At 36.7% G+C, this 27,646-nt stretch overlaps 1 protein-coding gene across 1 annotated transcript in view; it reads right to left on the reverse strand.

Annotated features, from left to right (window-relative positions):
* The window catches only part of DNA2 (DNA replication helicase/nuclease 2), a 56,516-nt gene extending 33,309 nt beyond the window's left edge, over window positions 1-23,207 (reverse strand). Inside the window, exons 1-7 of the mRNA XM_090279412.1 lie at window positions 23,066-23,207; window positions 22,877-23,009; window positions 21,248-21,430; window positions 19,576-19,759; window positions 13,540-13,685; window positions 8,496-8,627; window positions 3,916-4,135 (exon numbers count right to left, since the gene is read on the reverse strand). Of these exons, the coding sequence (XP_090135538.1) occupies window positions 3,916-4,135; window positions 8,496-8,627; window positions 13,540-13,685; window positions 19,576-19,759; window positions 21,248-21,430; window positions 22,877-23,009; window positions 23,066-23,207 (1,140 nt within the window). The remainder of the gene's footprint in view (window positions 1-3,915; window positions 4,136-8,495; window positions 8,628-13,539; window positions 13,686-19,575; window positions 19,760-21,247; window positions 21,431-22,876; window positions 23,010-23,065) is intronic.
* Between the last annotated feature and the right edge of the window lie 4,439 nt (window positions 23,208-27,646).

Genomic DNA, 27,646 nt, shown 5'->3' on the forward strand with positions numbered 1-27,646 from the left:
GAGAAAAATCAGTATTCAAGGAAAATCACAATGATCAGTGGCAGACTGTAAAGTAGGGCAGCTAACCGTCTTAAAAGTTTCTTCTCATTTAAAAAATGGTTTCACTTGAAAATTAAACCATATCTGTGATATCACCAAAGAGATTCAAGTTGCAGGCAAGTAGAATGTCAAGTGCCTTGCAACTGTATGTCTTCCCAATAAGACAGTCTTACAGATTTAGAGACTTTTTTGTTGGTTATGTTACATAAATTAACATGTGTTTTCTGTTTTCAAAGGGCATAAGCCTATGACCGCATTACCTGAGTGATTGTCTGTACGCATAAGCCTCACTTAATCCTCTCTGCAGCGCTGCCTCCGGAGACTAAACAGTTTGGCTGAACTAAATGGCTGAGTTGGTGAAGAATGGGGTGGTCTGTGGGCTTCACTTTAAAACTGAATTCTCTTTTCTATCCTAATGGCTTGGACAGAAAGGGCCCAGAGGTCTGAGAGGGGGGAAACATAAACTATTTCCCTCAGCCCAAACTAAATAAAATGGGCAAAAGGGTTTTGGACAGGAGAGATGTGCCTAGCACACCTTCCTCCAAAGAAGCCCTTTTTTTTTTTTTTTTTTTTTTCTCCTAATGTGGAACATTGAAAAATTAATCCCTGCCTTTTGCCACCTAGTAGTTATGGATTGAATGATGCTTTTTAACCCTTTTTGCCAAATCTGTTGCCCCCAGAACACAACAAGGATGCCAGCCTGCTAAACCAAGCACGCCGTTGTCCGGAGACAGCCAACTGACCTGGAGTCTGCATGATCCTTCCCCATGTGGGAAGGCCACCCTCCCCTCCACACCCCCACTCTTATTAGAGATTTCTGGACCCAAGGGTAGGTAGGACGACGACCATGTCCAGCTTGAAGCAGCTAGAGGAGCTTGAGACCTTCGCCCATTGTCCTTTACAAGATTACAAAGGGTCTTAATATCTGAGAGGGAGGGATAGTTATTTTTTACGAACCATGGGTATGGACTTGGGGGGGGATGCTGGGGGAGGGAGATACTGGGTGGAGGGGAGTAAAGGGGAAAAAATTGGAACTACTGTAACAGCATAATCAATAAAATATATTTAAAAAAAAAAAAAAGAAGATATAACCCTTATAAATATATATGCACCCAACTTAGGAGCACCCAAATATATAAGGAAAATTTTGAAAGACTCCAAGAAAGATATAGACAGCAACACACTCATAATAGGGGACTTTAACACCCCATTGTCAACAATGGACAGATCTTCGAAGCAAAGAAACACCAAAGATATTGAGGCACTGAACAACACTCTAGATCAAATGGACTTAGTCGATATATATAGAAGTTTTCATCCCAAAGAAGCAAAATATACATACTTCTCAAGTGCACATGGAACATTTTCAAAGATAGACCACATGGTAGAACACAAAACAAGCCTTAACAAAGTCAAGAAAATTGAAATTATATCAAGCATCTTCTCAGATCACAATGGCTTAAAATTGGAAATCAACCTCAAGGAAAAAACTCGAAAACATTCAAACTCACGGAGAATGAATAACATACTTTTAAATAATGAATGGGTTAACAATGACATCAAGGAAGAAATCAAAAAGTTTCTGGAAACTAATGATAATGAACACACAACAACCCAAAACCTATGGGATACAGCGAAAGCAGTCCTAAGAGGAAAGTTCGTAGCAATACAGGCCTACCTAAAAAAGCTAGAAGAATATCTACTAAAAAATTTAACCCTACAGCTACAAGAACTAGAGGAAGAACAACAAGCAAAGCCCAGATCAAGTAGAAGAAAGGAAATCATCAAGATCAGGGCAGAATTAAATAACATAGAGTCTAAACTAACAATTCAAAAGATCAACAAAAGTAGGAGCTGGTTCTTTGAAAAGATAAACAAAATTGACAAGCCTTTAACCACGCTCATCAAGAAAAAAAGAGAGAGGACCCAAATAAATAAAATCAGAAACGAAAGAGGAGAAATCACAACTGATACCACAGAAATACAAAGGATTATAAGAAATTATTACGAACAATTGTATGGCAAGAAATTTGACAACCTAGAGGAAATGGACAAATTCCTGGAAACCTATAGTCTTCCCAAACCGAATCAAGAAGAAGCAGAAAGTCTGAATAGACCAATAACAGCTAGTGAAATTGAAGCAGTAATCAAAAAACTCCCAGCACACAAAAGCCCTGGACCGGATGGCTTCACAAGTGAATTCTACAAAACATTTAGGAAAGAACTAACTCCTATCCTCCTCAGACTATTCCAAAAGATACAAGAAGAGGGAAGACTGCCAAACTCATTCTATGAAGCCAGTATAACCCTAATTCCAAAACCAGGTCAAGACACAACAAAGAAAGAAAACTACAGGCCAATATTGCTGATGAACATAGATGCCAAAATCCTCAACAAAATATTGGCAAACCGGATCCAGCAACACATTAGAAAGATCATACACCACGATCAAGTAGGATTCATCCCAGGGATGCCAGGATGGTTTAATATTTGCAAATCAATAAACGTAATACACCACATAAACAAAATGAAAGACAAAAACCACATGATCATATCAATAGATGCAGAAAAAGCATTTGATAAAGTACAACACCCATTTATGATAAAAACTCTCAGCAAAATGGGAATAGAGGGAGCATACCTCAACATAATAAAGGCCATATATAAAAAAATAATAATAATAATAATCAATTAATTTTTTAAAAAGAGGGAAAGCTGCCTCTTTAATCCCTGATTATACTATTATTTTGAATCTGAACCTTATTTTATATGAAATCTGCTGAAGTAAGTGAAATTCCAAGGGCAAAAGGAATTTTAAGTAATTATTACAAAATGTTGTTATTCCCTTAATACCTATTATATCATAAAAATACATTACTCTCTTTTAGTTTTCTTTAATTTTTTAATTTTTAATTTTTTTAAAGATTTTATTTGACTTTTCCAGACAGAGGGTTAGGAAGGGAGAAAAAAAAGGGATACATTGATTGGTTGCCTCTTGCACGCCCCCAACGGGGGAACCTGGCCTGGGGATCGAACCTGTAACTGTTCAGTTTGCAGGCCAGTGCTCAGTCCACTGAGCCACACCAGCCAGGGATCTTTTAGTTTTATCTTTGCCTATTTAAAAGTGCCTAGAACATACTACAAATTGCTAATTTGGAGATGGGCAAAGGGAATGAAAATAATTAGAAAATAAAATAGAACTTTATGTTAATTACTTTGTCACTAAGATTAATATAAATTTCAGATAAAATTGAAGGACAACAGAAGATTGTTATGTTTGCTAACACGAAGAAAAGATGATTTTAATAAGTTAAATTTTACATAATGGTAAGACACAGTTCAATATTTCATCTTAGGTAAAAATCAATATAATCAAATTAATGGTAGGAAATCATGAATTTACATTGATGTTTCCTGAAGATCATCCTATGTAGATGTTAGATGAAAACAAAAGCTCCCTGGTGAGTTAGGTTTAGTAAACATTGGGTTAAACATAGCTAAAATCATACTACTTTAAGACTTCTCAGAAACTTTAATAGGCTAATGTGCATCATTATATCTATAGATATACTTGGTTTCCCCAACTTACATGACCAAGAAATTCTTTTTTAGGCACTTCTGTTTAAACTGATAGTTTAGCAACATAAACTTGGCAACATTGTCTTACAAGTTCAACTGTTATATTCTTTGCTGGGAGAAAACTTTCCACTGTAGCTGTGTATACATTTACAAAACAATTAGAGTACTCTCGATATATCACAAATTGAAAAGTACTATATGAAACTCAAACAATACCTGAATTGAAGCAAAATATATAAAGCAAACTACATTTTAAAATCTATTAAACATTCAATTTTTTTATTAAGATTTATATACCTGGCTACGGTGTTCAATAGAATTTGATTCTTTGCCCGTTTTAAGTTCCAATGGCATTATTATATATTTTGCTTTACATCCTCGATGTATTTTCACACCAACTGTAACATCTATTTTGCCCTTTAATCCAAACCTAGGGGACCAAATGCTTTCTTCAATATCCAGTGATTTTATGACTTCAATATTACATGCTGCATTATTGTTACTACCATCACTTGGCCTAAAAAACAAAACACAAAAGCACTTAATTAGAACACTTAGCTCACTTCTCATCTGCTACTATTGACTTTCCATTGCACACAGAGAACATGAGGATGGAAAAGAATTTACATGCCCCTTACAGCAGGGATTCTCCAAGAGTATCACATCCTAAAAATTGAAATTTAAAAAGTATAAGAATTCTGGCTGTTATAGCATATGATTTAGTTGATACGTTTTCTTATTCTTTAAATTAGTTATTTCTTAACAAATACGAATATTTTCTAAGAAAAAAGAATGCTATCTTCAGTAATTTTTTGAAACTGTTTCAGGATGCTTCAAATAAAATCTCCAGACATATACTTTTGCAATCTTTGAAAAAGACAACAGAGAAACTCAGGGAAGCCACAACTTACCTAAAATTTCTTAAATATTAATGCTTTCTCTCACCAAATATTACCTAATCATGTATGTATTCAAATATGCTTATATGTATGATTTATAAAAATGTCACATTTATACTTAATAAAATTGAGGTAGTAAAACTTCTAACATTGCTTGTAAAATTCATTCCCCTAGAAGAAGTAATATGATTTTAGACCTAGATCTGTGGAACAAATGACAGTGTTTCAATTTAACTGCTATGATTTTAAATCAACCTAATTCTGTAAAACTCCTGTGAGAACCACTTTGAGAGTGGTTCCTTTGAGAACCATTCATTCTCCTTTGATGGAGAATATAGTGTAATGAAAATGAACAAAATATACATTTACTACTTATGGGTGAGAAAAATTGTCTCTATTAATGGTTTTTAAAGGTCTCATTCTGTGTTTTGCAGTCTAAAGGTTGGTTTTTTTTTAATTGATTTTGGAGAGAGAGAAAGACAGAAACGTCAATTTGTTGTTACACTTATTTATGCATTTATTGGTTGATTGTTGTACATGCCCTGACTAGCAATTTAACCTGCAATCTTGGCATATTGGGACAACACTATAACCAATGGAGCTACCCAGTCAGGTCTAAAGTTATTTTTTCAAAAGGACCGGCTATAAACTGCTGCGAAAATGTCCAGAGGAATGCAGCCTTCAGAAACACACCTAAGCTTCCATCACACATAACTGAAACAAAGAAAAGTCTCACACTGAAATACAGAGATGAGAAAGGACACTGAACTGGGACTCAAGAGATTCCTTATGCTAGACTCATCTCCACTAGTGGTTTTTTATATAAAACCTGGACAAGTCGCATCAGTCTCTAGACCTCAGTTTCCCTATTTGAAATCTAGAACTTAGTCTCAAAATTCTCTTTCAAGTCGAAGATGACTCTGAATCCCACTTTCTTTGGCTTCTATGATACACTTCTTCCATGCTACAACCCCTTGCTGATCCATCCTAAGTCTCCTTCAAAGGATTCTACTCTCTCCCTCTGTGTTATCTCCCTGGGTTTCAGGCTCTTCTGTTGCCCTTTGTGCTTTCTCTCAGCAGTTCCCTCCACTCTCTGTTTTCAACTACCACCAATACACTGAGTTCTAGGAGAGTTTTAGTATCACTGTAACACCAATACTTAGAGCAATCCTGAGCACAGATGTGTCATGTAATACATGTCTGCTAAATACACGAGTCTATGAGAATAGGAGCAGTCACTGCAAAAACAGTAAGTAAATATTAGCCTTCAAAATGCTAAAGCAATTGACAGTGAAAGAAAAGCTAATATCTAAAACAACCAGCAAAATGAATATCCACCACAATTTAAAACCTCAAGCAAATTTAAATAACTCAACAAGTAATAAGAAAGGAAGGAAAGAAAGGGAGGGAGGGAGAGAAGGTAAATAAAAAATAGTAAAAATTAGACAACTTATTTCTTTTTCTTTTTTTCTTTTGAGCAGCAAAGCAAGGCATTTATTCATGAGTCTGTTGAGTTGGGCGCACAGACAGCCAGGGGCATGCGTGCCCTTTTTTTTTTTTTTTTTTTAAGGTAGGGAGCTGGTGGTAAATTTAAGGCCCCTACAGAAATAAACAATATGAGAAATAAACTTAATTCTAACAGCAAGATGTCTTTTTAAAATTCCTATGTATTTTTAAAAAGACACATACCTAAGTCCTATTGGCAAACTAAAGGTGGTGATGGTTGTACAATTCTGTGACAATACTGGAAGTCACTGAATTGTAAATAATATAATAAAATAATAATAATTAAAACCCTACTGGCAGATACAGGACATTTAATCATTGCTAGCAACCTTCTAAAATGATTAAAAAATTGTCAAAGAATTCCGGCAATATGGAAAGAGGTAAAATTCCTAAATACCTTTGATGAGGTAGAACCTCCAGTTCTGAGGCTTTAACACAAGGAAATAACTGTCCCCATATCCACTCTCTGAACTGTGTATTTGCACTCCTTCTCCTCTACTCAACAACAGAGCTCTAAGAATTCTCCTATCTCTTCTAAGTATTAATTTTGTCCTCTCTAAGGAAATCTTCCCAGTGGCATGTAAACAAGTTATAGCTTCCATTCTCAAAACACCACAAAGCCCTCTTAGCCCCACATAACCTCTGGCAACTACATTTCTACATACTCTTTCAGAGACTAAACTGCTCAGTGTAGTGGTCTACAGTCCTTGTCTCCAAATCCTCTTCTGCCATTCTCTCTTGACCCCATTCTAATCACATTTTCACCCTGGAATCACAGCCTACTTTTCTTTCCCTCACACCCACATGCAAGCTAAAAACCTATCAGCTCTAACCTTTAAAATCTGACCAAAATCCAACTGATTCTCATCACTTGTGCAACTCTCACTCTGGCCTAAGCCACCACCGTCTCTGGCTTAGATTCTTGCAAGAATGTTCAAATTGGTCGACTTCTGTCCTTATCCTACAACATAGCCCCAAAAGGGCAGCCAGATTAATTCTTTTAAAAATAAATCAGATCAATGCAGTAATCAGCACAGAGAAATTAAGGAACTTGCCTAAAGTTACATAGCTAAATTGTGGCAAAACTGGAATTCACACTCACGTTCAGTATCCTTCAAGGCACAGAGAACATTAACGAATAAATTGTTCCGAAGAGCTGACTGTTTCCAAGATTTCTGATCACAAATCTTAAAACAAGTTATTTAGATCACAAAATGTCGTAAAATATTGAGAATATTAAGACAGGGTTAAGAATACTGATGTAGGTAAAAGTTGTAACTATTTAAAGAAAAATAAAATGTCTTCTTTTTTTAAAGAAATTATCAGATTAAAACTCGCTGTGCAACCTGGTTCAGTGTGTTGAGCAAAGGCCTGTGAACCAAAAGGTCGCCAGTTCGATTTCCAGTCAAGGCACATGCCTGGGCTTTGGGCCAGGTCCCCTACTGGGGGTGTGTGAGAGGCAACTGATCAATATTCCTCTAGCACACTGGTGTTTCTCTCCCTTTCTCCCTCTCTTCCCCTCGCTCTAAAAATAAATAAATAAATAAATAATTTTTTTTAAAAATAAAAATTAAAAATAAATAAAATATTTTTTTTAAAAAGGAAAACCTCTGTGCAAATCTAATCAGAGGCAAAGTCCTGACAGGGACAGAGGACCCTGGAGATTCTGTTCTCTCTCCATCCTCACTCTGCTCCAGACACACTGGCCCAGGTGAATCAGCTGCAGAATGTTTGCCTGAAATGTTCTTCCTGGAGACAGCTACACAGCTCCTTTATTTCTTTCAGGCTCTGGCTCAGTGTCACACTACAGACACCTTACATGGCCATAATATGGAAACAATATGTCCCAGTGACTCTTCTCTCCTCCTTACCCTCCCCGTTGTTCTATATTGCTTTACCACAATCTGGCATACTGTTTTTTCCTCGTTCAGCAGTATAGAAGCTCCATGAAGCTGGTGGCTTTTCTATCTGCTACTTTAATCCCAGCACCTAGAACATTACTTGGCACATATCAGGCACTCAATAAATATTTGCTGAATAATACTTTTTAAAAAAGTATTACCTATAAATTTATACCAAAGCTAGTCTAAGGGAAAAGTAAAAAACAAATCAAATGCCAAAAAATATTAAATTGCTAAACACAGTATTTAACTATACAGCACAAATCCATGACAATCAACACATGACACAGTCCATATGTGATACTAACACAGAAATATACATAAAATTAGGATTTCCCCCAGAAAACTTACTAGTTGATTATTAGAAAACTTTTTTATAGTGAAAATAGAATGTTCTATTTATTAGATTACTTTTTTGTCCTGGAAAGATACTCAGGACTGTAATTTACAAAATAAGCAAACAAAAAGGCTAGTTGTAATAACTCAACCATTAAAAGGCTTTAATTCAAATTACAGAACAGATCCTGTTCTAAACATATGAACAGCATATAAACAAAAATTGATTTCTTACAAAGAGAGCTGCATCTGCGGGAAGTCAGTTGAAGTATATTTATGCATGAAATCTCCAGCCCACTTAGAAAATGAAGGAAGGTACTCTTCTACTTCTTGTTTTACTTCATCTTGATTCAAATTTAAGCGGTACCTGTAAAGTAGGAGATGAAATATAAAAGCTTAAATACGAGCAAATATAGCAAAATCTTAATTGGATAAATGTAAATCTTAATTGTATAAGATAGTGGGTGTAATTTTTCCATTCTTTATACATTTCAAATTTTTCATAATAAAATATTGAAGAAAAACAGCCAACCATAATTCACTAAGAATGTAAAATATTCATTGGTTCTGTTTTCTGAAGAACTCTTAGGAAGAACAAGTGCTGTTTATAACTTTCAATATTACAGAATAAATGTAGTCTATCTTTTTTTAAAAAGCTTAAATATGAAAACAGTAAATAAAGACAAAAACCATCTATGTAAGCAACCCAAATACTGATGACTAATAAACAAAATGTGATCTATATGTACAGTGGCTTATGATTCAGCTTTAAAAAGGAAGAGAGCAACACCTGGCTGCTGTGGCTCAGTGGATTGAGCATCGGCCTGCGAACCAAGTGTCGCTGGTTCGATTCCCAGTCAGGGAACATAACTAGGTTGCACATCAGGTTCCCAGTTGGGGGCGCGAGTGAGAAGCAACCACACAGTGATGTTTCTCTCCCTCTCTTTCTCCTTTCCCCTCTCTCTAAAAATAAATAAACAAACAAATAAATTAAATTTAAAAAATAAAAAGATACTCCTTCTCTAAAGATTCTCACTACTTTAAAAAAAAAAGGGAAGAGAACAGAGCCCTATCAATCCTCTGAAAGAGCTGGTTCAGCAGGGAAGACAAAATCAGCAACCTCAGCTCTGCCAAGATAGCTTCTCCTGAGCACAATAGCAACCTCAAGTTGATAGAGAAGCTGAAATTCCTCAAGCCAGCGAGCAACTGCTGACTCTAAAGTGTCCTCAACAATCACACTTTCAATCTAATGGAGGCAAAGGTTATCCTTGCAAAAGGCTGCCTGAAACCTGGCAACTTCCAGTAGATAACAGAGGATGTAGTTGAAAATGTGGGGAAATAAGAACTCAGGTATTGCGAGCAGAAATATAAACTGGGACAATGCCTATACAGAGCAAGTTGGCAATATGTATCAAAATTTTAAATGTACCCAGACTGGATCTTGTCCCAGAAGGGACAAGATGCTATAGAGCACATTATTGGGCAAAACTAGAAGGTGGACAGATCAGACAAAAGTATTCTATCAGTATTACATTTCCTAAAGTTGGTAACTGTACTGTGGCTACATAAAAGAAAATCCTTATTCTTAGGAATATATACACTGAAGTATATATCATGGTTTTCTACCTCAGGGACATGACCCTGAGTCCACCTTGCTCAGTATCAGCAAGAATATGTCACGAGCAAAGTCCTTGGCCAGCAGCAGGCACTAAGGCCCCACACCCAGCTGTCACCACATGCCCGGCCCAGTCACCACAGAGCTCTGGTAAGAAGAGGCCTAAAGGAAGGTTGAGCAAGGCCAGCTGTGCCCACTTCCGTGGGGGCTCCTGAGCCCACAGGACAACTCATGTTGTCCAGGGCCCTGTTTGGTCTGCTCTGTGGCTGTTGCCTTCATGGTTTACAGCACATCGTGTATTCCATGATAAATACTACTTGATCTTAGAAAAAGTCTGGCTCTGGCTGGTGTGGCTCAGTGGTTGAGTGACAGCCTGTGAACTGAGAGGTTGCCGGTTCGATTCCCAGTCAGGGTACATGCCTGGGTTGCGGGCCAGGTCCCTTGTTGCGGGTGTGCAAGGGCAACTGATCAATGTTTCTCTCTCACATTGATGTTTCTCTCTCTCTTTCTTTCTTTCTCCCTTTCTCTCTCTCTAAAAATAAATAAATAAATAAAATCTTTTTTTTTAATTTTTTTCTTTTATTGATTCTAGAGAGAAGGGAAGGGAGAGGAGGAAGAGGGGGAGAGAATGCTATTTATTATAGCATTGCTAATAAAAGCGAAAACTGAAATGCCACGAGGATACTTAGATTATGATCTATCCATACAATGATACATTATGCCACTATTAATTAAAAATGAGATTGCTCAACAAGTACTGAGATGGAATGATCACCACCATTTAATTCTTAAGTGCACAATGTGCACGGTATGCTACCATCTACATAACAAAATATAAATATGCACACAACACACACTATCACATATAAAAGTTTGAAATCTCTGGAAGGACATAAGAAAACAACAGTGGTTGCCTCTGGGGAGAGGAACTGTGTGATAAGGAAAATAAGGGTAGAAAGGACTTTTTACTGTATACCCTCTTCTAATATTACAATAACATATGGTACACATGAATTTAGAGCCTATTCAGAAATAATATATTCATTTTTTAAAAAATCCTGCACAATTGAATAATCTTTTTCCTAAATACCTTTCTCCAACCATCCTGGGACCCATTCTTCATTTTCATGAACTCCTTAGGTAGATTTTCCCAGGGTTTTACTTTTCACAGATCAGGACTCTTTAAAGTTTCCATACTAGTCCATACTGGTTATTTAATGTCTTTTGCATTTAAAGTCTCCCTTTTTAATTTTGTGAGGTCACAGTAAAATGTAACAGCCTGGTCTTTCTTGAGATTAGTCAGATGTTTAAGGTGGGATCTTCATGCCTAGACTTTTATAGATATAATGGCAGTGTAGAACATGAACAGATAAAAATATGTCCTGGGAACTGTAATAAGGTAGAAGGGCCTATGAGAGAGTGTAGAAAAGAACTTTAGACCTGTTATTTTGGGACCTGGGAATTTAAAAAGTATTCTTTTGAACAGGATTAACACTACCGGAGGGGGCAACATTCCTAAGAGAATATTTTCATAATTATGAAACATAAGCTTTCCCTTAATGACTTCAGATATCACGATTTTAAAAAAGAGTAATATAATTCAGTGATCCAAAGATCTGCTAAGAATGCATTCCCCCAAATTTCTGACCTTCATAGTTCTTATATTTTTAAAAAGTCTACTCTTTCCTATACTGTAATGAAGTTATCAATTCATGTTATATGAATATGAAGGTGCCTCTCTCCCACATGTTGGAAACCAGGTAAAACTGTTAGACACCAGTGAAAAATAACAGGTGCTAAGAGGGTATCAGAGAGACATTCCATTACATAAAGTACACAAGGGTTTTTTTTTAATACATAAACAACATGAATTCTAAGCAAGGCAGCTCAGAAACCTTGTTTTCTTTCATCCTGTTACTCAGGTTAGGTTCTGGATAAATCAGATTGCCTGATACCTAAATACCTGAGATGTTTTTAAATATATCCACAAATTCTTTGACACTCCCTTCAAAAGATGGCACCCAATTCTCCTACCCTTAAGGGAGAGCTGGACTTAGTGACTTGCACCTAGTGAGTAAAAAAAGCAGAAGTGACAGTGTAGAAATTCAAAGACTAGTTTCTAAAAGGACTATGCTTCCTACTTGCTCTCTTTCTTGGACACTTCAGTCCAAGACGCAGTTGCCATGGCATGAGGACACATCATGCAGCTTTATGACCAGGCCACGTGAGGAGAAACTGAGACCTCCTGCCACCAGCCAACCAGGTGTTGAGGCCTCAACACAAGAGACATGTCGAAGCAGATCCTCCTGTGCTGGTCAAGCCTTCAGATGACTACAGCCCCACATGAGAGGCCCTGAGCCAGAACCAGCCAGCCAAACCACCTCCGAATTCTGTTATCTCTGAAACTATGAGATAACAGATTAGATGCTTGTCATTTAAGCCACTAAGTCTTTTTTTTTTTATGTATGTATTTATTTATTTATTTATTTTTAGAGACAGTATAAGGGAGGGAGAGAAACATCGATGTTGAGAGAGAAACATTGGTCGGTTGCCTCTCGTATGCACCCCAACCAGGAACTGAACCCAAAGCCTAGGTATGTGACCTGACTGGGACTCAAACTGGCAACCCTTTGCTTTGTGGAACAATACCCAATCAACTAAGCAACACCGGTCAGGGCTAAGCCACTAAATCTTGATGTGATTGGTTTCAGGGCAATAATCAATATAATACACAACAGATAAGGTATGACCATTTGCTGATTAGGGCGTAAGAAAAAAATTAAAATTTTGAAATGAAAAGTGGCAATAAGGTGATAAGCAGAACTCTTAAAGCAAAAACTTTATTAAATCTATTTATATTCTGAATGCCATGCATGCTATGGAGTCATGAAAAGTGACAACTTCTCTGTGCTTCAGTTTCTTCATTTATAACAAGTTGATATCAGACTATATAAGATATGTCTAAAAGTACTTAACACAGTGCCTGACATATGGCAGGAATTTAAAATGTTTTTAGGACACTATATTATACATCATTAGTAAATCAATTGTGTGAAATTTTGGAACCCATTTTTTCCCATATAGACAGTAAAATGAAGAATTACATCTGGGAAACTAGATAGATGCCAGAATCAAAATCACCCCTAATAAAAACATTTCTGTGAGAAAAGATGGTCTGCAACAGGAGTCAAGGAAGAAACAGACAGCAGAACATGCCAAACTCTCTGCAGTAGTCAGTCACTCATAAAACACCAATGATTAAGCATCTGTGGGTTTATATACATTATTTCCATTGTCACAAGATGCAAAAATGTATTATCTTTTTCTGAATCTTTAAACTGGCAAAGCTAGAATTTCAAATTAGATCTGACTCCCAAACCCAAACAATTTTCAGTAGGTCACAGTTTCTAAAAGTAAGGCAACAAGCTTTTCACACTCTGAAAGTCTGCTGTGCAAATATACAGAAAATTTAGATATTTTTAGCCAGAGTTCCTGTTGGGTAATTTTAGAAGCTTTCTACAGAGCTGCAGTGAGGTACTGCAACTTTGGAATTTGCGTTGTAATATTACACTAATTTATATTGAATAGTCTAAAGGTCAAATACCTTAAAATTCCAGAAGTTACATAATATAATTGTACCTGTAGTTCTCTCATAACTACTTACATTTCCTTCAGATGCTTTATCTCTTGAACCGTTTGAAAAGCAAGTTCTTGTAGCTTTTCTGGGGCAAAGCTATCACTTACTGCTTTCTGAAATACTTCATGGAGAATCGTACCAATCAGCATTTGGCGTGTGGCTGGATCAGAGTTCTACCAAAAAAAGTTTTTTTAATTTACAACATATCAACAGGCATGAATGTATATAAATTATCTAATCTATTAAACTACTATAGCCAAAGTGCATTGGTAAAACAAATGCCAAAACATCAACCAATTCTTTTTTCTGGTGAGTGGAATTAGAAATGACTTTCACTTTCTTCTATTCAGAATGACCTGAATTATTTTACAAGTATGAGATTTTATTTTAAATCTTATATTTCTATTTTTTTAATTAACCAATATGAAATTCAACATATTCTCAAATATTTAATAAATTCATATCTAATTTCACTTTATAATTTACTCAAAGAGAAAAGTCAATAAAAGCATAGCTCACAAACTCATGCAAATAAAAGATATTATTGAAATATAAAATTTAGGCGATTACTCAAGGCTCTGCCACATCCAACTTACGGGCTAACCCAAGCAGTTAACAGTGGCTTTTCTACATTAGGCCACACTAATAAGACAAGGAGTCATAGCAGCTCTACCTAATACATAGAAACAAACACAAGGAGGCTGCCAAAAGGAGACAAAGAAATATGGCCCAAAGGAGAGAACAGAGCAAAACTCCAGAAAAGAAATAAGCAAAATGGAGATAAGCAATCAGTCAGATGCAGAGTTCAAAACACTGGTTATTAGGATGCTCAAGGAACTTAATGAGCACTTCAAAAGTATAAAAGTGATTCAATCAGAAGTGACTTTACACTAATTGAAATAAAGAAAAATTTACAGGGAATCAACAGTGGAGCGGATGAAGCTGAGAATCAAATCAATGACTTAGAACATAAGGAAGAAAAAAACAACCAATGATAACAGCAAGAAGAAAAAAAGATCCAAAAAAACAAGGATAGGGTAAGGAGCCTCTGGAACAACTTCTAATGTACCAACATTCACCTCACAGAAGTGTCAGAAGGAGAGAGGAAGAACAAGAAATTGAATACTTGTTTTAAAAAATAATGAAAGTAAAATTCTCTAATTTGGTGATAGAATAGACATACATCCAGGAAGCACAGAGTCCCAAACAAGTTGGACCCAAAGGGACCACAGATCACAATCAAAATGCCAAAGTTTAGAGATAAAGAGAGATTCTTAAAAGCAGCAAGAGAAAAGCAGAGAGTTACCTACAAAGAAGTTCCATAAGACTGTCAGCTGAATTCTTAAAAGAAACTTTGCAGGCTAGAAAGGATTGGCAAGAAGTATTCAAAGTGATGAAAAGCAAGGACCTACAACCAAGATTACTTTATACAACAAAGCTATCATTTAGAATGGAAGGGCAGAGAGTGTTTCCCAGACAAGGTAAAGCTAAAGGAGTTCATCATCACCAAGACCTTATTATATGAAAAGTTAAAGGGACTCATTTAAGAAAAAGATCAAAACTGTGACCATTAAAATGACAATAAATTCACAACTATCAACAACTGAATCTAAAAAACAAAAACAAACTAAGCAAACAACTAGGACAGGAACAGAATCATAGATATGGAGATCATCTGGAGGGCTATCAGTGGGGAGTGGGAAGAAGTAGAATGGGGAAAAAGGTATAGGGATTAAGAAGCATTATTGGTAGGTACAAAATAGACAGGGGGATATTAAGAATAGTATAGTAAATAGAGAAGCCAAAGAACTTATATGCATCACTCATGGACATGAACTAAGTGGGGGGACTGCTGGGGACAAGGGGGGTTTCAGGTGGAGGGGGGCAAAGGGAAAAAAACCGGGACAACTGTAATAGCATAATCAATAAAATATATAGGTATCCTCCATATAATACAGTACTTCTATAACATGGTTTCGCTCTAACACGGTTAGAGAATTGGGGAAAATTCCCATATAACATGAAATAAGGGAAATCCCCATTCAATACTGAATATGATACAAGCTTTTAAGAGCAAAAGATAACTCATTTAAAATTTTTCATTCAAGTGCATATGTCATATCAGTTAACTCTAAAAAGCATAGAGAGAGGCCTAGACTTAGCCGAACAGTTAAGAGTCATATTTCTTAAATGAAGATCCTTGAGCTGAAAGGAGCACAAAGTTTAAGAGAGAACTTCAAAAGTGCTTAGCACCATATAACGAAATTTATAAAGATCTCTCAGCTAAAAGCAAGCAATCTAAAATAACAGATTTTTTGCAAAAAGTAGAGCATAGAAATCAAGATAATACTGAAGAAACTTCAGAGGATGAGGATATCTTGTCAAAAAGAAAATGCATTCAGTTAATGGAGCTTAGTAGTGATGATGAAGAAAACATTACTTAATTGATATTAATATGTAATACTTATGAAGAAAATTGCTTTATAAAGATATTTCTCTTAATTATAAAAATATAATAGTATGTTCTTTTAATTTTTGGAACCTAACAGCCCTTTTTGTACTAGTTCTTTGTTTCATGTAACACGAATTTGCATTACACAGCATTTGTTAGGAACCTAACAACCATGTTATATGGTTTAAAAAAACAACTGAATCTAAAAAATCAAGCAGAATAGAAACAGAATCATAGATATCAAGGTCATTTGGAGGGTTACCAGTTGCGAGGAGAAGAGGGAGAATGGGGTTAAGGTGCAAGTATTAAGAAATATAAATTGGTAGTAACAGAATATGCAGGGGGTAGTAAAAGAACAAACAGGGGGATGTTAAGAACAGTACAGGAAAGGGAGAAGTCAAAGAACTTAATTACAAGACCCATGGACATGAACTAAGGAGAGAGGGGTCTGCCAGAGGGAGTAGGGATGCTGGGAGGAGGGGGGGGAAAGGGGGACAAATTGGGACAACTATAAGAGCATAATCAATAAAATATTATAAAATAAAAAATAAACCTACAAAAAAGAAACATAAAATTTTAACTTAAGAGATTTTTTGACAACAAGTTTCTCTCCACTAGAAAGGAAGTATTTTTCACAACTTTAAGCCCATATGGAAGCTAGGCTGACATACTCCATCTCCCTCCACAACTAAGAAGGAATATAACTACTGCAAAACCATAAATAACCAGAAGTTCCAGAAAATAAAGCTACATGGAAGTCCAACATATGAAGTTATAAACAAGTGGTGCTCATCTGGACGGATAAGAGGGGCGAAGCCAGGGCGGAGAGGTCAAGCTGTGCTGTCGGCGGCAGCTGCAGCAATGGCGGCGGGAGGGCAGTCAGCACAAACGCCCGTATTTAAGGGGAGATGAGAAGCGCCTGGGGAGCACCCCTGGCTGCATAACAAACCCATCAGCCCTCGATTCCAATGCTAGGGAAGGCAGACCCCCATTGTCTCGGACTGTGAGGGCCAGAGGGTGTGGGGACAGAGGAGGTTCCCAGTCTCTCAGCAAAGAGTGAACGGCAGGAATCCATCTTGGACCTCCGCCCCCATGCAAAACGTCAATGTGGTAAGAATGGTTGCCCGGTTGGACAGAGTGCATGGGCCTCCACCCCCTATAGCACAGGAGGTGTGACAGCCCTGCCCAGGAAGCAAAGGTAAACACAAAACTGTTCAGGATGGTACAGATCATGATAGAGATCCCAGTGACGCAGCTGACCAGAGAGAATATATCTAATCTAACGAAGCAGCAGATAGGAAATCTTTCTGAGATGCAGTTCAGAGCTTTGGTTACACAAATGCTTACAAACCTAACAGCAGATCTTAAACAAGACAGGGGAGGAATGAAGGCTAGTCCTGCTGAAATGAATGAAAACACATACGAAACTAGTGGTGAGGGAAAGAAAACCAGGGATCAAATCAACAAATCAGAACATAGGGGAGGAACAAACAGTCAACCAGTGCAGAAAGAGGAAATGAAAAGTGAGGAAAATGAGGAGAGGCTCACAAACCTATGGGACAGCTATAAGTGGGCCAACATCCGAATCATAGGGTTGCCAGAAGGTGAAGAAGAACTAGAAATTGAAAAGTTATGTGAAAAAATAATGAAGCAGAATGTCCCTAACTTGGGGAAGTAAATAGACTTACAGGTCCAGGAAGCACAGAGTTCCAAAAAAACTGCACCCAGGAAGAACCACACCAAGACACATTAGAATCAAAATGTCAAAAATTAAGAATAAAGAATCTTAAAAGCAGCAAGAGAAAAGAAGACAATTATGTATAAAGGGGTCCCAATAAGACCATCAGCTGATTTCTCAAAAGAAACTCTGCAGGCAAGAAGGTACTGGCAAGAAATATTCAAAGTAATGAAAAGCAAAAATCTACAACCACGATTACTCTATCCAGTGAAGCTGTCATTCAGAATAGAAAGGCAAAGAAAGTGCTTCCAGGACAAAGTAAAACTGAAGGAGTTCATCATATCCAAACAACTGTTATATGAAATGTTAAAGGGACTTGTTTAGGAGGAGGATCAAAACTATGAACATTAAAATGAAAACTGTATCTCAACAACCAACAGAAGCTAGGGAATTGAAACAAAGGCAAACGAAGTAGGCAACAAGAGTGGGAAAAGAATTATAGGTATGGGGAACATTTTGGGGAGAGGTCAGTGGGGAGGGGGAAGGGGGAAAGGGAGGGAGATGCTGCAGAAATTAAGGAGCATAGTAGGAGGGAGTGGAGTAGATAGTAAAATACTGAGAAGAACTATATGCACAACCAATGGGCTTGGACTAACGTGGGGGACAACTGGAGGGAAGGGGGTCACTGGGTGGCGGGGAACAAAGGGAAAAAAAATTGGGACAACTGTAACAGCATAATCAATAAAGCATATTAAAAAAGAATGATTTAAAAAAGGAAGTATTTTTCAATTAACTCTTTTATTAACCTAGGCCTCTACCTTGAAACTATCAAAAAACTAGTTAAAATCCACCAAACCATGCATCAAGAATTTTTAAAAATTACAGAGGAACTCTATGTACTATTTTTGTAAATTCTATGAGTCTGAAATTATTTTAAAATAGTTTTTAAATAGGTTAATATTTAGGTCCACTTTATAATATGTGATTAAGAGAAGTTGATATTCTCCCACAACTGAAGGAAAAAAGTAGATAAAATAAACTACAAATAAGTAACAACTAACACTATTATAAAATCTATAAAGGTATTCTTCCTTCTTTTTCTTTTCTTACTCCGCTGTAATTTTGGTTTTCTACATACATATAGATTAATTGTATAATTAAAATTATACTCTGGGAAAAGGAAACTCAACAAATAAAATCCCAGGTTCTTCAACAAATAAATGGCATGAAACAAAGGGGTAAGTGGAAGGCAGACTAAAACAGATCAGAAGAAACTTAACAGACCCATCAATAAACATAATACAAAGACCTTGTTTGGATACTGATTTTAACAAACCGAATGAATAAAAAAATATTTTTTATAAAAGACATTAGAGATAAATTGAGCATTAATTTAAGAAATTACTGTTTTATACTGTTATTATAAAAATATAGTATTTATGTATTTTTAAAAAATCAGGTTTCATTTACTTGCAAAATAATATAATGTTTGGGAAAGCAGAATGGGTATGTGGGGGTTTATTATACTCACTTCTGTGAATATTTCAAATTTTTCATAGTACCCTTTTTAAAAGAGACTGTAACATTTATTCCAGTTTATTGCAAATCACATGAAGTCTGGAAATATCCAGATACATTAAATTTTAAAATTTATTACTGAATTAATTTTCTTATCATTACATTTTATTTGTGTTGAACAAGAGTCAAAGGACTCAGGCATCTAGCCTTGGGTCGCAGCACTGTCACTTACTGGCTACATGACTTTGGGCAAGTCACTTGAAACTGTGAGCCTGATTATCCTCATGTGTAAAACGCAGCTGATTAATACCATCTACCTCACAGGATTGTTGGAAGGATTAAGTAAAATAAAAGTGTAAAGGTGCTCTGTAAACTCTAAAATCCTGCAGAAACTTTAGCTTTTAATATTATTCACCCTAAAAGTTTCACTCAGGACAGCTCTTCTCACACATCGAATACTACTGGCTATGCTTGTGCCAGAAATCAGCATGTCTGGATACAGAATCAAATATCCACAATCTTCATCTATTAACCAAATATCGGATGTGCAGTCTCCCTCCAAATGAATGATGTCCCCTGGTTCTACTGGTACAGAGCACCTAAAAATAAAGCAAAGGATCAAGACATAGTTAGATTCCTACATTTATTTTTAAGATTTTATTTATTTATTTTCAGAGACAGAGGAGGGCAGAAAGAAAGGGAGAAAAACATCTACACGAGAGAGAAACATTCACCAGTTGCCTTTCACACGCCCTCAACCAGGGATCTGGTCCGCAACCCAGGCATATGCCCTGACTGGGAATCAAACCAAAGACCTTTTGCTTTGCATGATGATACCCAACCCACTAAGCTAAGCCAGTCAGGGCCTACATTTTTTCTTTTCTTTTATTAAAATTGGTTTTAGAGAGAGAAGAAAGGAGAAAGAGAGAGACATCGATATGTTGTTCCACTTATTTATGCTTTCATCGGTTGATTCTTGTCCGTGCCCGACTGGGGATCAAATCTGCAACCTTGGCATATCTGGACGATGCTATAACCAACTCAGCTACCCAACCAGTGTAGGTTCATACAGTTAAGCTTATTAATGAGGCTTCAAAACTAAATATTTTGTCCAGTCGGTGTGGCTCAGTTGGGCGGAGCGTCATCCTGTAGAACAAAAGCCCACCGGTTCAATTCCCAGTCAGGGCACATGCCTGGGTTGCAGGTGTGGGCAGCAACCAATCAATATTTCTCTTATATTGATGTCCCCCCCCTTCCTTTCTCTCTCTGTAGAATCAATAAATATATATTTTAAAAATAAATAAATATTTTGTCTGGAGAAATAAATATTTCTAAATTTCTGGATCTTTTTAAAAACTAAATACCAGGACAGTCTTCTAAATCAACTCCTAGTCACTCCATCCCTTTCCACCTTTGAAACACACTTGACAGTATTCATGGGTTTTCCTTAAATCCCAAAAGGAAAACTGTTTAGCATCCGTATCAAATCTTCAATGGTGTAATATAAAGCACCAATTATGGATGATGTTGTTTTAATAATTAATTTTCTCATTCTTAAGACTTACAGCGTATCTACATCTTCTGTAAGTCTTAAGACATGGAGCTAAACCCAATGTAGCAGGAATAAAATCATATTTATCTAGTTCAAGCCACCCACTTACAGCCTAGACAGAAAGTCTACACAAAATTAGACCTGACCTTCTCTGCCTCTCCCCGTCACCCCTCACTTACCACACTTTGAGTAAAGAAATCTAAGATCAAAGAATGGTCTTATGCTGTAATTAATTTTGCTCATAGTAAGAATGAATTTTAAGCTATAATCTTAAAACAGAAAATAAAGGTAATAGGAAGTAGTCATTTAATAAGTCCTTTTGTAATTTCAAATGACAATCAAAATCAAGTTTTGGAATAAGGGACTTAACATATTGATGTAATAGGCACAAGATTAATATGTAATTAATTCAGGTTAAAAACTACTCTATGAATCATTAAATTATAGTGACATCCACATAAGCCCATGTGAGGGGTTTTAAGATGGTAGCCTTAAGAATGTGCCAGATCAGTGCTCAAAGTCACACACAAATTACCAGCCATTCCTAAGGATGCACAATTCTTTATATTCCGGCAACTGGGAAGCAGTGATGACTAAATGCTTCTCAAGGTTTCCTTCTTCATTCTGTACAACGTCGACTGCTAATACCAGGTATCGATTATCCACTCCTCGGCTCAGAACTGTTTTAGAAGAGGAAGCTTCCACCTTCTTCTGAAATCTAGAGCGTACACATACAAAACTACTGTAGCACAAGCATGAAAGAAGAAGTCACCAATCTCCTTTACTGCAAACCAGCCTTTTAGTTTTTAGGTTTATCTCTTCTGGCAAGCTTACCACAATGACTGTTAGCTAAAATAGATAAAAATTAAGAGAGCAAGGGCATGGTAGAATTCTTATTATAAGAACTTCCCAGAAGCAATGCCATTTATAACACGTTTATGATATGGGATTTTTCCAAATATGAGCTCCATGATTCTGAGGATTAAGGAGAAATTGAAAAACATTAAACAACACACTCCTACCACTGGTGTAAACCTTTCCAAAGTACAAATAAAAGGGAATGTTTTAGACACTATCTTTTTTTGTAAATAAGAGATGTTTGTTATAGAAAAACACAGCATGGTGGTTCACTGAAAGTCCTACTGAGAGCCACGGAATTATATTATTCTTTAAATTAGGAGAACATTTATAAATCACCTTGTCCAATCTACTACTTAATGCAGGAAATCCTTCTATGACATCTCATTAGAGATCAACAGCCCCTGCATTGTACAGAAAGCAAACTCAACACATTAGCTCATTCCTTCACAGAGTAACTCAGAAATTTCTTCTAAAATGGGCAAGTCAATGTCACAATACACTTTTTTAATTTTTCTTTTTATTGAATTTATTGGAGTGAGTGTCACAATACTTTTGTCCACTCAGCTTATGCAAACTAATCTCTCCTCTAGAAAACATGAAGTTCCTATTGTCTTTCCTGTTTGATTGCAGTAAAATTCCAACAGAGTCCAAATCATTCTCTCTCTAATTATAACACCAAAATGCCTTTCACACTAGTCTAAAATTATCTGTCACCCAATCTAGCTTCTGTTATTTTGGAAGTTCCACATTCACCTGCCCCATGAATTTCCCAAAGTCAGCTGCGACACCTTAAATTTCTCCCAAAAGGTATTACTGAGCAAAACCCAAAACACAAGGGATCCGTCAACAATAATCAGCATCAGTGTTATTGCTACTGAAAATAATGCCATATCATGACTGTGGGTCAAGCTTCCCTGACCATTTAAACCGAGGGGACGATGCAGAGTTCTCCCTCGGATAAGTTCTCCAGCTAAACATCGAGAAAAGCACCTCGCAGTCGCAGTTTCCTTTTACTAAGACATTTAAGGTGGCTTGAGACTCTCCAAATTCAGGAAAGACATGAAATTAGGAGAAATAATGAACTGCTGAGGAAGGGAGAGTCTCCAGGCTCCTGTCTGAGTGTAGCCTCAAAGACGACCCTGGGAAGCAGGCAGACCCCAGCTCTGGAGGAGCGTTCGGTGCTCCGCGAGCTGAGCCGGGTCACTGTCCCAGCTCGGGTCCGCCGAACGCGGGTGCTGCCTCTCCCGCTCCTTTCTTTCAAATCTCCCGCTTTGCTCCCAGACCCTCCCCCTGCTCAGCTCACTGCTCCGCGGGCGGCTCAGCCTCCTCTCCGAAACTCTTCTCCATCAGAAGCTCGAGATCACCCAGCTGCTCCAACCCGTGTGCGGAGTCCGCAAACTGCCACCAGTCTAAAATGAGGGGGTCCGGGAGCCACACTGAAAAGAGAAAAGAGCGCCAGTTCACGAGGCGCCGCGCGCATGCGCCGACTCGCCGAGGTCCCAAGTGACCTGCGCGGATGGCCCGTTCAGTGCAGCCTCATTGCTCATTCCTCGAGGTGGTGAAGCACCTGGGCGACTGGGGCGCTGAAGGCTGCTCTGCTCTCTTGCCTGAGGTTTTAGAGAACGGAGAGTCATAATCTGGCCCAAACTAAATGCTCCCGCCTTCTGTCTAGGCGTGCAAGCCTATTCCCAGCCCATGCTCTTTATTTAGCAGAACAATTTGTAGTTGCCCAAACCCAGGAGCCCCTAGCCTTTAGAATTTTGCGTTCCATCATGTTAGCAGTAAATCTACAAAATTACCTGTTTTATAACCTCTTTCCACTTTTTTTCAATAGCGGACAAAACAATCCTATCAGTGAACAACCCTCTACTTCTACTCTATTCCAAGGCCTCTAGTATTATCAAGGGCATTGCTCTTCAGTTATCCCCTCATTCACTGTTGGATTGCTCGCTGTCATATTGTGTGGCCCAGTATCTCCCATCTTTTTTGTTTTTCTTTTTTAAAATGATTTGAGAGAGAGAGAGAGAGAGAGATTTGTTGTTCCACTTATTTATGCATTCATTGGTTGTTTATTATATGTGCCCTGACTGACCAAGGATCTGACTGCAACCTTGGGTATGGGTGGGATGCTCTAACCAACTGAGCTCCGTGGCCTGGGCTCCTCCCATCTTTAAAAGTTGTTACCTTGAAGGGACTTATTCCATCTCTCTCTTGGCCACTCTCAAATCAAAACTTTTTAAAAGACTATTTTTGAAGGCTATCTCCAATTTCAATTCCTAGTCACTTCCCTTTTGTTTTTGATTTTTTAAACTAAAAGGCAATTTATTTTATATACACTTCTAAAATTAATATACTGAGTATTTAAAATATACAAAAAGATGTAAGAAAAATAAAATGATCACCCCAGAAGCCTCTTACATAACTTAAAAATAACCTTTACCAAGAGTTGTCTCTCACATTCGTGTTTATTCATATAAAAATTACGAGCAACTTCTTGAAAAAAAATTGGAAAAGCCTTGCCTGTAATAGATACAGGTTTTGTACCTGTGACACCACATTCTCCTGGTTTTCCTCCAACATCACAGGCCCCCCTCAAACTGCTTTAATGTCTATTCAGTCTCTAAATATTGAAAGTCCTCAGAGTTCAGTTCTTGACGATTTTATCTACTAGCTCTCTAGGTTATGTCATCCCTTTTTAAGGCTTCAAATACCATCTGTACTGCCAACTCTCAAATGTATATTTATAAGCAAGGCTTTTCCTCTGAATTAAAAAACCCAACTGCCTACTTGACATTTAAGAAATATTATTGGGAGTGGTCTCAATTATAATTATAAGATGGACAAAAGTGGAAGTTTTCATTATTTTTCTTATTCTTCTCAGTAATAGCACTATCTCATACACCCAGAGTATAAAGCCAGAAACTCAGAGATTGTTGTTGATTTCTTTCTGTTATTTCTCACACCGAATGCCTAAAACTGTCTTAAGTCTCTCCATGCTTTTCCATCTTCACTGTCACTACCTGATGGTTATCCCTCACCTGGAAAACTGCAGTAAATGCTTACATGTGCTTCCCATTATTATCTACTTGCAGCTCAGTCCTTCTCCCCAATACTTTATCATGAAAATTTTCAAATGTATAGAAAAGTTTAAAAAATTATATAATCAACACTCATATACCTATCACCTGGATTTTACTATTAACATTATTACCTTTGATTAATCACATCTATTTATCAATTCCTCTATCCATCCATGAATTCAAGTTTTTTTTTTAAGCACTTCAAAATATCAGGCATCAGTGCATTTCACCCTTAAAAGCTTGGTGTGCATGTATTTAGCTAAAATTCAATATTTGTTTATGGTAGCTTAAATTTTTTAAATGTATTTTATTTGTAAATTTCAAAATTTACTTAAAATGAAATGCACAAATCTTATGTGTACTATTTAATGAATTTTGACAAATGTGTTTAACCCAAACCCCTACTGAGACACAGAATGTTATCCTCAGACTCAGAAATTTTTTTCATGTCCCTTCCCAGGTAATACCCACATCCATCCCTACTGGAAAGAACCACCAACTTGATTTTATTTTCATCAGAAATTAGATTTGTCTGTTCCACAGTTTTGTATAAATGGAATCATTTGGTACATAGTATTTTGTGTCTGGCTTTTTTCACTCAATCTAATGTTTTTGAGATTCATTCATTTTATTACATGAATCAGTAGTTTATTCCTTTTTATTGCTGAATGGTAGTCTACTTGGCCAGTCTCCTGTGATTGAATACCTGGACTATTTACGGTATTTGGCTATCTTAAATAAAGCTGCTACAACTATTCTTGTACAAGACTTTTTGTGCTCTTTTTTTCTCTTGGGTAAATATTTTGAAGTGACACTTCTGAGCCATAGGTAGGTTTATATTCAAGTTATAAGAAACTGCCAGATCTTCATCCAAGTGGTTGTAATATTTCACACTACCACCAGCAGTGTATGAGCATTCCAGTTTCTGCATATCCATGACAGCATTTGAGGCTGTCAGTCTTTTTAGTCTTAGTTTGCATTCCCCCATCACTAATGTTATTGAGTACTTTATCACGTGCTCAGTCATTTCAACATCTTTTATAAAATGACCAAATCCTTTGCTCATTTTCTTAAATTACATTGTCATTTTATTATTTGAGTCTGTTCAAATTCTTTGCTCATTTTTAAAAAATTGCTTTGTTGTTTTATATAATTCTGGATATAAGACCTTTGTCTGATAAGTTTTGCAAGTATTTTCTCCCAGTGTGTGGTTGCCTATACATCTCCTTCACAAGATCTTTACATATACAAAAATTTTAATCTTTATGAAATCTAATTTATTCCTTTTTTCTTTCTTTTTTTTAAGTGTGCTGAATAATAGTTTTATCAATTTTTTTCCATTTCTTTTATTTATTTTTAATTGTTGTTCTATGACAGTTGTTTCAATTTTTCCCCCATTGCTTTCCACTGCCCCCACCCCTGCCCCCACTCCCACAGCCGATCCCTACCCAGTTGTCCATGTCCATGGGTCCTTTATACTAGTTCCTTGACTAGACCCTTCCCCTTCTTTCCCTCTTTCTCCCCCTCTCCACTTCCCTCTGGTCGCTCACTGTCAGTCTGTTTCTTGTTTACATGCTTTTGGTTCTATTTTGCGTTTGTTTTGTTCACTTAGTTCCTGTATTAGGTGAGATGATATAGTATTTATCTTTTGCTGCTTGCCTTATTTCACTAAGCATAATAATCTTCAGTTCCCTTCACACTGTCGCAAAAGGTAGGTGTTCCTTCTTTCTGCTGCGTAGTATTCCATTGTGTAAATGTATCACTCATCCGCTATGGGCACTTTGGCTCTTTCCAGCTCTTGGTTATTGTAAATAATGCTGCTATGAACATAGGGGTGCATAGGTTCTGTTGAACTGGTGTTTCAGGATTTTTCAGGTATAATCCTAGCAGTAGAATTGCTGGATCAAAAGGCAGTTCCATTTTTAGTTTTTTGAGACAATTCCATACTGTTTTCCACAGTGGCTGCATTTTTTCTTCTTGCTTTTTCCTTTTTGTGATCTAAGAAATCTTTTCCAATCCCCAAGTAATGAAGATATGCTTGTATCTGCTCTTTTTGAAGCTTTATTGTTTTATTTTCATTTAGGTCTAATCCACTCAAGTGTATATCCAGTTTTTCTAGTAGCACTTGTTGAAAAAACTTCTCTTCCCCGTTGAATTGCTTTGACATCTTTGTTAAAAAATCAAATGACCCTGTAAGAATCAGACTGTTCCTCAGCTCTCTACAGTATTCCCTCACTTATCACTGGTATTACGTTTTAGACACCCCCCACCCCTCGCAATAGGTGAAAATCCGTGAAGTAGGAACCTTACATTTATTTTAGTATTTATATATTTTTTAAGGCTTTATAAACCCTTCCTACACACTTATAAACTATTCCCGGTCTTTCATTAACCTTTCCCACTCCCTTATTAACCTTTTCCACACTTTTATAAACACTACTTATGTTCTTAAACATATTCTACACTCTTAAATCTATGTAACTTTAACAACATACGTATACAGTACTGCAAAATCCCATGATATAGCAAAAAATCCGCAATAAGTAATTAAATATAATATTTTTTAAAATCCCGCAATACAGTGAGGCTGCGATCAGTGAACCGAGATATAGAGAGGGACTATTGTATTCTCTTCTTTTGATGTTTGTTGATCCTTATTCCAGTACCGCACCATCACGATTATTACAGCTTTATACTTAGTCATAGTCGAGTAATGAGTCTTTGTTCTTTTTAAAGTTTGCTTTGGAAATTCTAGGTCATTCGCATGTCTATATACATTTTAGGTTGTAAATTTCTATAAAAGAGCCTGCTGGAATTATGACTGAGATTGCATTGGATCTATAAATTTGGGATAATTGATTGCTTTACTCTATAGACTTCTAATTCCTAAATATGATTATGTCTCCATTTATATAGATCTTCTTTAATGTCTTTAAGCAACATTTTGCAATTGTCAGTGTGCAGATTTTACACATTTTTTTGTTAAATTTAAG

This window comes from Furipterus horrens, unplaced genomic scaffold (genome assembly GCF_987537825.1).
Source record: "Furipterus horrens unplaced genomic scaffold, mFurHor1.1.pri manual_scaffold_5, whole genome shotgun sequence".
Classification (NCBI taxonomy): Eukaryota; Metazoa; Chordata; class Mammalia; order Chiroptera; family Furipteridae; genus Furipterus; species Furipterus horrens.